At 43.2% G+C, this 13,424-nt stretch overlaps 1 protein-coding gene across 2 annotated transcripts in view; it reads left to right on the forward strand.

Moving 5' to 3' along the window:
* The window catches only part of cwf19l2 (CWF19 like cell cycle control factor 2), a 66,580-nt gene that overhangs the window by 37,258 nt on the left and 15,898 nt on the right, over window positions 1–13,424 (forward strand). For both annotated transcript variants that reach the window (XM_020503516.2, XM_031791155.1), the window contains exons 10-11: window positions 8,720–8,837; window positions 11,653–11,742. In XM_020503516.2, coding sequence (XP_020359105.1) covers window positions 8,720–8,837; window positions 11,653–11,742 — 208 coding nt within the window. The remainder of the gene's footprint in view (window positions 1–8,719; window positions 8,838–11,652; window positions 11,743–13,424) is intronic.

A 13,424-nucleotide genomic window follows, 5' to 3' on the forward strand; every position in this document is an offset into this window, starting at 1 on the left:
ATGTTGGATGACAAGGGCAGGTTAATATGTGGATGACAAGGGCAGGTTAATATGTTGGATGACAAGGGCAGGTTAATATGTGGATGACAAGGGCAGGTTAATATGTTAGATGACAAGGCAGGTTAATATGTTGGGATGACAAGGGCAGGTTAATATGTTGGTGACAAGGGCAGGTTAATATTTTGATGACAAGGGCAGGTTAATATGTTGATGACAAGGGCAGGTTAATATGTGATGACAAGGGCAGGTTAATATGTTTGATGAAAGGGCAGGTTAATATGTTGATGAAAGGGCAGGTTAATATGTTGATGACAAGGGCAGGTTAATATGTTGGATGACAAGGGCAGGTTAATATGTTGGCTGACAAGGGCAGGTTAATATGTTGGATAACAAGGCAGGTTAATATGTTGATAACAAAAGGGCAGGTTAATATGTTGGATGACAAGGGCAGGTTAATATGTTGGATGACAAGGGCAGGTTAATATGTGGATGACAAGGGCAGGTTAATATGTTGGATGACAAGGGCAGGTTAATATGTTGATGACAAGGGCAGGTTAATATGTTGATGACAAGGGAAGGTTAATATGTTGGTGACAAGGGCAGGTTAATATGTTGATGACAAGGGCAGGTTAATATGTTGGTGACAAGGGCAGGTTAATATGTTGGATGACAAGGGCAGGTTAATATGTTGATGACAAGGGCAGGTTAATATGTTGGAAGAGAAGGGCAGGTTAATATGTTGATGACAAGGGCAGGTTAATATGTTGGATGACAAGGGCAGGTTAATATGTTGATGACAAGGGCAGGTTAATATGTTGGTGACAAGGGCAGGTTAATATGTTGGTGACAAGGGCAGGTTAATATGTTGGTGACAAGGGCAGGTTAATATGTTGATGACAAGGGCAGGTTAATATGTTGGATGACAAGGGCACGGTTAATATGTTGGAGAGAGAAGGCAGGTTAATATGTTGGAAGAGAAGGGCAGGTTAATATGTTGATAACAAGGGCAGGTTAATATGTTGGAAGAGAAGGCAGGTTAATATGTTGATAACAAGGGCAGGTAATATGTTGATAACAAGGCAGGTTAATATGGTTGGTGACAAGGGCAGGTTAATATGTTGGTGACAAGGGCCAGGTTAATATGTTGTGACAAGGGCAGGTTAATATGTTGATGACAAGGCAGGTTAATATGTTGATGACAAGGGCAGGTTAATATGTTGATAACAAGGGCAGGTTAATATGTTGATGACAAGGCAGTTAATATGTTGATACAAGGGCAGGTTAATATGTTGATGACAAGGGCAGGTTAATATGTTGGATAACAAGGGCAGGTTAATATGTTGATGACAAGGGCAGGTTAATATGTTGGATGACAAGGGCAGGTTAATATGTTGGATAACAAGGGCAGGTTAATATGTTGATAACAAGGGCAGGTTAATATGTTGATGACAAGGGCAGGTTAATATGTTGGCTGACAAGGGCAGGTTAATATGTTGGCTGACAAGGGCAGGTTAATATGTTGGATAACAAGGGCAGGTTAATATGTTGGTGACAAGGGCAGGTTAATATGTTGGCTGACAAGGGCAGGTTAATATGTGGATAACAAGGGCAGGTTAATATGTTGGATAACAAGGACAGGTTAATATGTTGATGACAAGGGCAGGTTAATATGTTGGAAGAGAAGGGCAGGTTAATATGTTGATGACAAGGGCAGGTTAATATGTTGGAAGAGAAGGGCAGGTTAATATGTTGATAACAAGGGCAGGTTAACATGTTGGTGACAAGGGCAGGTTAATATGTTGGTGACAAGGGCAGGTTAATATGTTGGTGACAAGGGCAGGTTAATATGTTGATGACAAGGGCAGGTTAATATGTTGGAAGAGAAGGGCAGGTTAATATGTTGGAAGAGAAGGGCAGGTTAATATGTTGGAAGAGAAGGGCAGGTTAATATGTTGGAAGAGAAGGGCAGGTTAATATGTTGATAACAAGGGCAGGTTAATATGTTGGAAGAGAAGGGCAGGTTAATATGTTGATAACAAGGGCAGGTTAATATGTTGATAACAAGGGCAGGTTAATATGTTGGTGACAAGGGCAGGTTAATATGTTGATGACAAGGGCAGGTTAATATGTTGATGACAAGGGCAGGTTAATATGTTGATAACAAGGGCAGGTTAATATGTTGATGACAAGGGCAGGTTAATATGTTGGATAACAAGGGCAGGTTAATATGTTGATGACAAGGGCAGGTTAATATGTTGGATAACAAGGGCAGGTTAATATGTTGATGACAAGGGCAGGTTAATATGTTGGATAACAAGGGCAGGTTAATATGTTGGATAACAAGGGCAGGTTAATATGTTGGATAACAAGGGCAGGTTAATATGTTGATGACAAGGGCAGGTTAATATGTTGGATAACAAGGGCAGGTTAATATGTTGATAACAAGGGCAGGTTAATATGTTGATGACAAGGGCAGGTTAATATGTTGGCTGACAAGGGCAGGTTAATATGTTGGCTGACAAGGGCAGGTTAATATGTTGGATAACAAGGGCAGGTTAATATGTTGGTGACAAGGGCAGGTTAATATGTTGGCTGACAAGGGCAGGTTAATATGTTGTATAACAAGGGCAGGTTAATATGTTGGATAACAAGGGCAGGTTAATATGTTGATGACAAGGGCAGGTTAATATGTTGGATAACAAGGGCAGGTTAATATGTTGATGACAAGGGCAGGTTAATATGTTGGATAACAAGGGCAGGTTAATATGTTGGATAACAAGGGCAGGTTAATATGTTGGATAACAAGGTCAGGTTAATATGTTGATGACAAGGGCAGGTTAATATGTTGGTGACAAGGGCAGGTTAATATATTGGTGACAAGGGCAGGTTAATATGTTGGTGACAAGGGCAGGTTAATATGTTGATGACACGGGCAGGTTAATATGTGGATGACAAGGGCAGGTTAATATGTTGGATGACAAGGGCAGGTTAATATGTTGATGACAAGGGCAGGTTAATATGTTGATGACAAGGGAAGGTTAATATGTTGGTGACAAGGGCAGGTTAATATGTTGATGACAAGGGCAGGTTAATATGTTGGTGACAAGGGCAGGTTAATATGTTGGATGACAAGGGCAGGTTAATATGTTGGATGACAAGGGCAGGTTAATATGTGGATGACAAGGGCAGGTTAATATGTTGGATGACAAGGGCAGGTTAATATGTTGGATGACAAGGGCAGGTTAATATGTTGGATGACAAGGGCAAGTTAATATGTTGGATGACAAGGGCAGGTTAATATGTTGGTGACAAGGGCAGGTTAATATGTTGATGACAAGGGCAGGTTAATATGTTGATGACAAGGGCAGGTTAATATGTTGATGACAAGGGCAGGTTAATATGTTGATGACAAGGGCAGGTTAATATGTTGATGATAAGGGCAGGTTAATATGTTTATGACAAGGACAGGTTAATATGTTGGTGACAAGGGCAGGTTAATATGTTGGTGACACGGGCAGGTTAATATGTTGATAACAAGGGCAGGTTAATATGTTGGCGACAAGGGCAGGTTATATGTTGGTGACAAGGGCAGGTTAATATGTTGGAAGAGAAGGGCAGGTTAATATGTTGATGACAAGGGCAGGTCAATATGTTGGATAACAAGGGCAGGTTAATATGTGGATAACAAGGGCAGGTTAATATGTTGGCTGACAAGGGCAGGTTAATATGTTGGATAACAAGGGCAGGTTAATATGTTGGATAACAAGGGCAGGTTAATATGTTGGTGACAAGGGCAGGTTAATATGTTGGTGACAAGGGCAGGTTAATATGTTGATGACAAGGGCAGGTTAATATGTTGATGACAAGGGCAGGTTAATATGTTGATGACAAGGGCAGGTTAATATGTGGATGACAAGGGCAGGTTAATATGTGGATGACAAGGGCAGGTTAATATGTTGATGACAAGGGCAGGTTAATATGTTGATAACAAGGGCAGGTTAATATGTTGATGACAAGGGCAGGTTAATATGTTGGATGACAAGGGCAGGTTAATATGTTGGTGACAAGGGCAGGTTAATATGTTGATGACAAGGGCAGGTTAATATGTTGGATGACAAGGGCAGGTTAATATGTTGATGACAAGGGCAGGTTAATATGTTGGATGACAAGGGCAGGTTAATATGTTGGTGACAAGGGCAGGTTAATATGTTGGTGACAAGGGCAGGTTAATATGTTGGTGACAAGGGCAGGTTAATATGTTGGTGACACGGGCAGGTTAATATGTTGATAACAAGGGCAGGTTAATATGTTGGTGACAAGGGCAGGTTAATATGTTGGTGACAAGGGCAGGTTAATATGTTGATAACAAGGGCAGGTTAATATGTTGATGACAAGGGCAGGTTAATATGTTGGTGACAAGGGCAGGTTAATATGTTGGTGACAAGGGCAGGTTAATATGTTGGTGACAAGGGCAGGTCAATATGTTGGATAACAAGGGCAGGTTAATATGTGGATAACAAGGGCAGGTTAATATGTTGGCTGACAAGGGCAGGTTAATATGTTGGATAACAAGGGCAGGTTAATATGTTGGATAACAAGGGCAGGTTAATATGTTGGTGACAAGGGCAGGTTAATATGTTGATGACAAGGGCAGGTTAATATGTTGATGACAAGGGCAGGTTAATATGTTGATGACAAGGGCAGGTTAATATGTTGATGACAAGGGCAGGTTAATATGTTGATGACAAGGGCAGGTTAATATGTTGATGACAAGGGCAGGTTAATATGTTGATGACAAGGGCAGGTTAATATGTTGATGACAAGGGCAGGTTAATATGTTGATGACAAGGGCAGGTTAATATGTTGATGACAAGGGCAGGTTAATATGTTGATGACAAGGGCAGGTTAATATGTTGATGACAAGGGCAGGTTAATATGTTGATGACAAGGGCAGGTTAATATGTTGGATAACAAGGGCAGGTTAATATGTTGATAACAAGGGCATGTTAATATGTTGGATGACAAGGGCAGGTTAATATGTTGGATGACAAGGGCAGGTTAATATGTTGATGACAAGGGCAGGTTAATATGTTGGATGACAAGGGCAGGTTAATATGTTGGATGACAAGGGCAGGTTAATATGTTGGATGACAAGGGCAGGTTAATATGTGGATGACAAGGGCAGGTTAATATGTTGGATGACAAGGGCAGGTTAATATGTTGGATGACAAGGGCAGGTTAATATGTTGGATGACAAGGGCAGGTTAATATGTTGGTGACAAGGGCAGGTTAATATGTTGATGACAAGGGCAGGTTAATATGTTGATGACAAGGGCAGGTTAATATGTTGATGACAAGGGCAGGTTAATATGTTGATGACAAGGGCAGGTTAATATGTTGATGACAAGGGCAGGTTAATATGTTGATGACAAGGGCAGGTTAATATGTTGGTGACAAGGGCAGGTTAATATGTTGGTGACAAGGGCAGGTTAATATGTTGGATGACAAGGGCAGGTTAATATGTTGGATGACAAGGGCAGGTTAATATGTGGATGACAAGGGCAGGTTAATATGTGGATGACAAGGGCAGGTTAATATGTTGGATGACAAGGGCAGGTTAATATGTTGATGACAAGGGCAGGTTAATATGTGGATGACAAGGGCAGGTTAATATGTTGGATGACAAGGGCAGGTTAATATGTTGATGACAAGGGCAGGTTAATATGTTGATGACAAGGGCAGGTTAATATGTTGATGACAAGGGCAGGTTAATATGTTGGATGACAAGGGCAGGTTAATATGTTGATGACAAGGGCAGGTTAATATGTTGGATGACAAGGGCAGGTTAATATGTTGGCTGACAAGGGCAGGTTAATATGTGGATGACAAGGGCAGGTTAATATGTGGATGACAAGGGCAGGTTAATATGTGGATGACAAGGGCAGGTTAATATGTTGGTGACAAGGGCAGGTTAATATGTTGGTGACAAGGGCAGGTTAATATGTTGGATAACAAGGGCAGGTTAATATGTGGATAACAAGGGCAGGTTAATATGTTGGATGACAAGGGCAGGTTAATATGTTGATGACAAGGGCAGGTTAATATGTGGATGACAAGGGCAGGTTAATATGTTGGATGACAAGGGCAGGTTAATATGTTGATGACAAGGGCAGGTTAATATGTTGATGACAAGGGCAGGTTAATATGTTGATGACAAGGGCAGGTTAATATGTTGATGACAAGGGCAGGTTAATATGTTGGATGACAAGGGCAGGTTAATATGTTGATGACAAGGGCAGGTTAATATGTTGGATGACAAGGGCAGGTTAATATGTTGGCTGACAAGGGCAGGTTAATATGTGGATGACAAGGGCAGGTTAATATGTGGATGACAAGGGCAGGTTAATATGTGGATGACAAGGGCAGGTTAATATGTTGGTGACAAGGGCAGGTTAATATGTTGGTGACAAGGGCAGGTTAATATGTTGGATAACAAGGGCAGGTTAATATGTGGATAACAAGGGCAGGTTAATATGTTGGCTGACAAGGGCAGGTTAATATGTTGGCTGACAAGGGCAGGTTAATATGTGGATGACAAGGGCAGGTTAATATGTGGATGACAAGGGCAGGTTAATATGTGGATGACAAGGGCAGGTTAATATGTGGATGACAAGGGCAGGTTAATATGTGGATGACAAGGGCAGGTTAATATGTTGATGACAAGGGCAGGTTAATATGTTGATGACAAGGGCATGTTAATATGTTGGATAACAAGGGCAGGTTAATATGTTGGTGACAAGGGCAGGTTAATATGTTGGTGACAAGGGCAGGTTAATATGTTGGTGACAAGGGCAGGTTAATATGTTGGATGACAAGGGCAGGTTAATATGTTGGTGACAAGGGCATGTTAATATGTTGGATAACAAGGGCAGGTTAATATGTTGGATGACAAGGGCAGGTTAATATGTTGGTGACAAGGGCAGGTTAATATGTTGATGACAAGGGCAGGTTAATATGTTGGATGACAAGGGCAGGTTAATATGTTGGTGACAAGGGCAGGTTAATATGTTGATGACAAGGGCAGGTTAATATGTTGGATGACAAGGGCAGGTTAATATGTTGATGACAAGGGCAGGTTAATATGTTGGATGACAAGGGCAGGTTAATATGTTGGTGACAAGGGCAGGTTAATATGTTGGTGACAAGGGCAGGTTAATATGTTGGTGACAAGGGCAGGTTAATATGTTGGTTGACACGGGCAGGTTAATATGTTGATAACAAGGGCAGGTTAATATGTTGGTGACAAGGGCAGGTTAATATGTTGGTGACAAGGGCAGGTTAATATGTTGATAACAAGGGCAGGTTAATATGTTGATGACAAGGGCAGGTTAATATGTTGGTGACAAGGGCAGGTTAATATGTTGGTGACAAGGGCAGGTTAATATGTTGGTGACAAGGGCAGGTTAATATGTTGGTGACAAGGGCAGGTTAATATGTTGGAGGAGTACTATAGATCTTTAGTTATTGGCTAGACTGAACATGTAGAAGCATTCTTTCAATCCCCAGAAGATTATCTGAACTCTGAACCTGAAGTAATTTATTCTCTGTGAGAATAAGATAGTATGCTTCCACACACACACACACACACACACACACACACACACACACACACACACACACACACACACACACACACACACACACACACACACACACACACACACACACACACACACACACACACACACACACACACACTGTCCTTTACCCTGTTCCTGTCTACTGATGGAGAAAACCTTCCCATCGCTTCATCCTGACTTTAAAATGACCTCTCACACGAATCTCTCCTCCACTTGACCTTCTCCTTTTTTGTTTGGTTTACACGCAATCATTCCCCCCATTCATCAGTGACAGTCTGCACGGGGACAGTCTGCACGGTGACAGTCTGCACAGTGACCGTTTACCCATTCAGCAGTTATCACGTCACTCACCATAGAACTCACTGAATTAACCAGACCTTCTCTCCTTCATATTTACTCTTGCTCTTTTTCTCGCCCTCACTCCCTCTATTCCCACCTCTCCCCATTCCTCTTACTCTTTCTTTCCTTTCTCTCTGTCCTTTTTGCTCTAATGCTCCCCTTTCTCTCTCTATCATTAGCTAAGTCATTAAGTTAAACCAGCACCCAGAAGCCCTTTAAACCTCTGCAGCGTGAAATTAAGGTGCCGTTTTAGAAGGGTAGGTAATCTGTGAGAGAGAAACAGTCTGGAGGGAACTAGACAGAAGAAGACTGAGACAAGACGGCCATCAGAAAGAACATGGCAGAAAGAGGGGGGAGGGAGAGGTGGTTAAAGGTGGATGGAGGGTGGAGGGTGAAAGAGAGCAGGGAAATGGACCGGAAAGAGCGACGGGTGGAGATGGAGGGAGAGAGTGAGCCATCGGTGGAGAAGAGAGCAGGGAAATGGACCGGAAAGAGCGACAGGTGGAGATGGAGGGAGAGAGGGAGCCATCGGTGGAGAAGAGAGCAGAACAAGCTGTTTATTTGTATGCAGTTGAGTGCTGGGACAGCTATAATGTCCTGATGGATCGGTGTGTCTATTCCCATGCTGCCAAGACTACATTTAGTAGTGGACATCCCTCTAACACACACAGGTCTCTGATGTTTACAATGTGTACGCCTTGTTGTCTTTGCTTCATTCAACTACTTCCCTGTGTCTTCAGATCTGACAGCAGTAGTGACAGTTTGAGTGAGGAGGAGGAAGAGGTACCGATCCTCACAGATGAAGAGATGAACAAATTGGGGGCCAGGCTGGTGAAGGCAGAGATTATGGGTAACACGGTGAGGTCATCCACATGATCGCTGTGTTGCATCTCCTCATCCTACCTAGTCACACACAAAAAATACACAGATAATTACCCATTCTAAACGCGTTCCATACACCCCTGCCCATAGGCCCTTCCCCTAGCATATCAGGTCCCTCGGCTCTCTCTCTCCTTGATCAAAGCAAACGATTCATTTTATACACTGCTCAAAAAATAAAGGGAACACTAAAATAACACATCCTAGATCTGAATGAATGAAATATTCCTATTAAACACTTTTTTCTTTACATAGTTGAATGTGCTGACAACAAAATCACACAAACATCAATGGAAATCAAATGTATCAACCCATGGAGGTCTGGATTTGGAGTCACACTCAAAATTAAAGTGGAAAACCACACTACAGGCTTATCCAACTTTGATGTAATGTCCTTAAAACAAGTCAAAATGAGGCTCAATAGTGTGTGTGGCCTCCACGTGCCTGTATGATCTCCCTACAACGCCTGGGCATGCTCCTGATGAGGTGGCGGATGGTCTCCTGAGGGATCTCCTCCCAGACCTGGACTAAAGCATCCGCCAACTCCTGGACAGTCTGTGGTGCAACGTGGCGTTGGTGGATGGAGCGAGACATGATGTCCCAGATGTGCTCAATTGGATTCAGGTCTGGGGAATGGGCGGGCCAGTCCATAGCATCAATGCCTTCCTCTTGCAGGAACTGCTGACACACTCTAGCCACATGAGGTCTAGCATTGTCTTGCATTAGGAGGAACCCAGGGCCAACCACATCAGCATATGGTCTCACAAGGGGTCTGAGGATCTCATCTCGGCACCTAATAGCAGTCAGGCTACCTCTGGCGAGCACATGGAGGGCTGTGCGGCCCCCCCAAAGAAATGCCACCCCACACCATGACTGACCCACCGCCAAACCGGTCATGCTGGAGGATGTTGCAGGCTGCAGAACGTTCTCCACGGCGTCTCCAGACTCTGTCACGTGCTCAGTGTGAACCTGCTTTCATCTGTGAAGAGCACAGGGCGCCAGAGGCGAATTTGCCAATCTTGGTGTTCTCTGGCAAATGCCCAACGTCCTGCACGGTGTTGGGCTGTAAGTACAACCCCCGCCTGTGGACGTCGTGCCCTCATACCACCCTCATGGAGTTTGAGCAGACACATGCACATTTGTGGCCTGCTGGAGGTCATTTTGCAGAGCTTTGGCAGTGCTCCTCATGCTCCTTCTTGCACAAAGGCGGAGGTAGCCGTCCTGCTGCTGGGTTGTTGCCCTCCTACGGCCTCCTCCACATCTCCTTGATGTACTGGCCTGTCTCCTGGTAGCACCTCCATGCTCTGGACACTACGCTGGCAGACACAGCAAACCTTCTTGCCACAGCTCGCATTGATGTGCCATCCTGGATGAGCTGCACTACCTGAGCCACTTGTGTGGGTTGTAGACTCCGTCTCATGCTACCACTAGAGTGAAAGCACCGCCAGCATTCAAAAGTGACCAAAACATCAGCCAGGAAATATAGGAACTGAGAAGTGGTCTGTGGTTATCACCTGCAGAACCACTCCTTTATTGGGGGTGTCTTGCTAATTGCCTAATTTCCACCTGTTGTCTATTCCATTTGCACAACAGCATGTGACATTTATTGGCAATCAGTGTTGCTTCCTAAGTGGACAGCTTGATTTCACAGAAGTGTGTTGACTTGGAGTTACATTGTGTTGTTTAAGTGTTCCCTTTATTCTTTTGAGCAGTGTAGAAGTCACTCTGTCCACTCAAGCCCCATCCATCTCTGTCAATCGATCAAATAAAATAAAATGTATTTATATAGCCCTTCGTACATCAGCTGATATCTCAAAGTGCTGTACAGAAACCCAACTGTACGACAGTTTGGCTGGCCTCTGTACTATGTACGACAGTTTGGCTGGCCTCGGTACTCTGTACGACAGTTTGGCTGGCCTCGGTACTCTGTACGACAGTTTGGCGTACCGAGGCCAGCCAAACTGTTGTATATAGTACTGAGGCCAGCCAATCTGTAGTATATAGTACTACAGTTTGCATGGGCATCTGTCACTAGAGACAGGCTTCAGAGGACTGAGTGTGGATGTGACCACTACTTATCTAGATCCCCATCAAAGGACTGAGTGTGGATGTGACCACTACTTACCTGTATCCCCATCAGAGGACTGAGTGTGGATGTGGCCACTACTTATCTAGATCCCCATCATAGGACTGAGTGTGGATGTGGCCACTACTTATCTAGATCCCCATCAGCGGACTGAGTGTGGATGTGGCCACTACTTATCTAGATCCCCATAATAGGACTGAGTGTGGATGTGGCCACTACTTATCTAGATCCCCATCACAATGTCTGCTCTGACTGTGTCCAGTCACAGCCAGCTCCTCTTAGTTGACAAGGGCCTGGTAGAGATGGGCCAGGCACATACTACTACTACTACTACTACACACACACTCATTGGCTTCCTCTGCTACTTTTCCACATTGTTTACATCCCTGTCATGAGACAGATGGTTAGAAGGTGGTGAGAACATCTGTTATCCAGTAGGCTGTAATATTTAGACTCATGGGAAGGGCAGCCGCGGTGAAGGACACCAGACTACTATGTTGTGTTCAATCAGTGATTCTACTATCAGCCTCTTGTAATGGTGGAATACAAGAGGTTGAGGTTGTTCAATGTTATTCTGTGTGACATGGATGGAGAAACACCACTCTGTGTACGAGAAATCCACACATGCAATATCTGACATCATTAGTGTGGGTGGGGTGGTGTGCAGTCAAGGAACATGTGAAGTTTTTAAATGTGTGTCACCTTTAGGCTCTGATGGAGAAACTGAAGACCCAGCTGGAATCAGCCCGTAATGCCAAGGAGAATCGTGCCGCACAGCAACCTGGGAAATCGGACAGGGTGAGTGGAGGTGTATAGGGAGGGACAGGCATTACCCATCAGGGAGCCAAGAGGATAAGGTAGTAGCCTACTGTATGTATGTGCTACTCTTGTGGAGATGACCACTAGCACATTAGAACAGACTAAATCACTGTCAGCTGACTGACTGAGTGCTCAGTAGGTACAAGCCTACAGGCTGATTGACTGCTTTAGCCCTGTCTGCCTGCCTGCCTTTCTCTCTGAATACCTGCTGTCTGAATGCCTGTATAGAAGTTTATATTCTCTCTGGTTCGCAGTAAGAGTTGTCTTTGACAATAACCCATTTTCTCACTCCTTCAGATTTATATACTCTAGTATTCTAGATTAACTCCGCTCCCAACACATCTACCTCCATCAGATTACATACACCTTAGTCAAATACATTTAAACTCAGTTTTTCACAATTCCTGACATTTAATCTGAGTAAAAATCTCCTGTTTTTGGTCAGTTAGGATCAACACTTTATTTTAAGAATGTAAATGTCAGAATAATAGTGTTGAGAATGATTTATGTCAGCTTTTATTTCTTGCATCACATTCCCAGTGGGTCAGAAGTTTACATACACTCAATTAGTATTTGGTAGCATTGCCTTTAAATAGTTTAACTTGGGTCAAATGTTTTGGGTAGCCTTCAACAAGCTTTCCACAATAAATTGGGTGAATTTTGGCCCATTTCTCCTGACGGAGCTGGTGTAACTGAGTCAGGTTTGTAGGCCTCCTTGCTCACTCACACACGCTTTTTCAGTTCTGCCCACACATTTTCTATAGGATTGAGGTCAGGGCATTGTGATGGCCACTCCAGTACCTTGACTTTGTTGTCCGTAAACTTCTTGACGCACCCATCCCGTTAGCGGGATCATTGTCATCAACATCCGCTGAATTGCAGAGCGCCAAATTAAATTACTAAAAATATTTAATTTTCATGAAATCACAAGTGCAATATAGCAAAACACAGCGTAGCTTGTTGTTAATCCACCTGGCGTGTCAGATTTCAATAAAGCTTTTCGGCAAAAGCATACGAAGCGTTTATATAAGAACATCTCTCTCAGTAGACAAAATATTACAAACAGCTAGCAGCCAAGTAGATTGGTCACAAAAGTCAGAAAAGCAATAAATTAAATTGCTTAGCTTTGATGATCTTCAGATGTTTGCACTCACGAGACTCCCAGTTACACAATAAATGTTACTTTTGTTCCATAAAGATTATTTTTTATATACAAAATACCTCAATTTTTGGGGCGCGTTTATGTTCAGAAATCCACAGGCTCGAGCAGTCACGACATCGCAGACGAAAATTCCAAATAGTGTCCGTAATAGTCGTAGAAACATGTCAAACGTTTTTTATAATCAATCCTCAGGTTGTTTTTACAATATATAATCGATAATATGTCAACCGGAATGTAGCTTCTTCCATAGGAGAGAGAGAGAAAATGGCTGTTGCGCATTAAAAACTCTGCTGCACCCAGCCATCCACTGATGCGATGGGTTCTTTCTCGCTCATTTTTCAAAATAAAAGTCTGAAACTATGTCTAAAGACTGTTCACACCTTGAGGAAGCCAAAGGAATAGGAATCTGGTTGATATCCCTTTAAATTGAGGCAAGGCATACAATGGAACAGAGAGCTTTCAGGAAAAACAGCACTTCCAGGTTTTTGCCTGCAATATC

The sequence above is a fragment of the Oncorhynchus kisutch genome, linkage group LG15 (assembly GCF_002021735.2).
Source record: "Oncorhynchus kisutch isolate 150728-3 linkage group LG15, Okis_V2, whole genome shotgun sequence".
Lineage (NCBI taxonomy): Eukaryota > Metazoa > Chordata > Actinopteri > Salmoniformes > Salmonidae > Oncorhynchus > Oncorhynchus kisutch.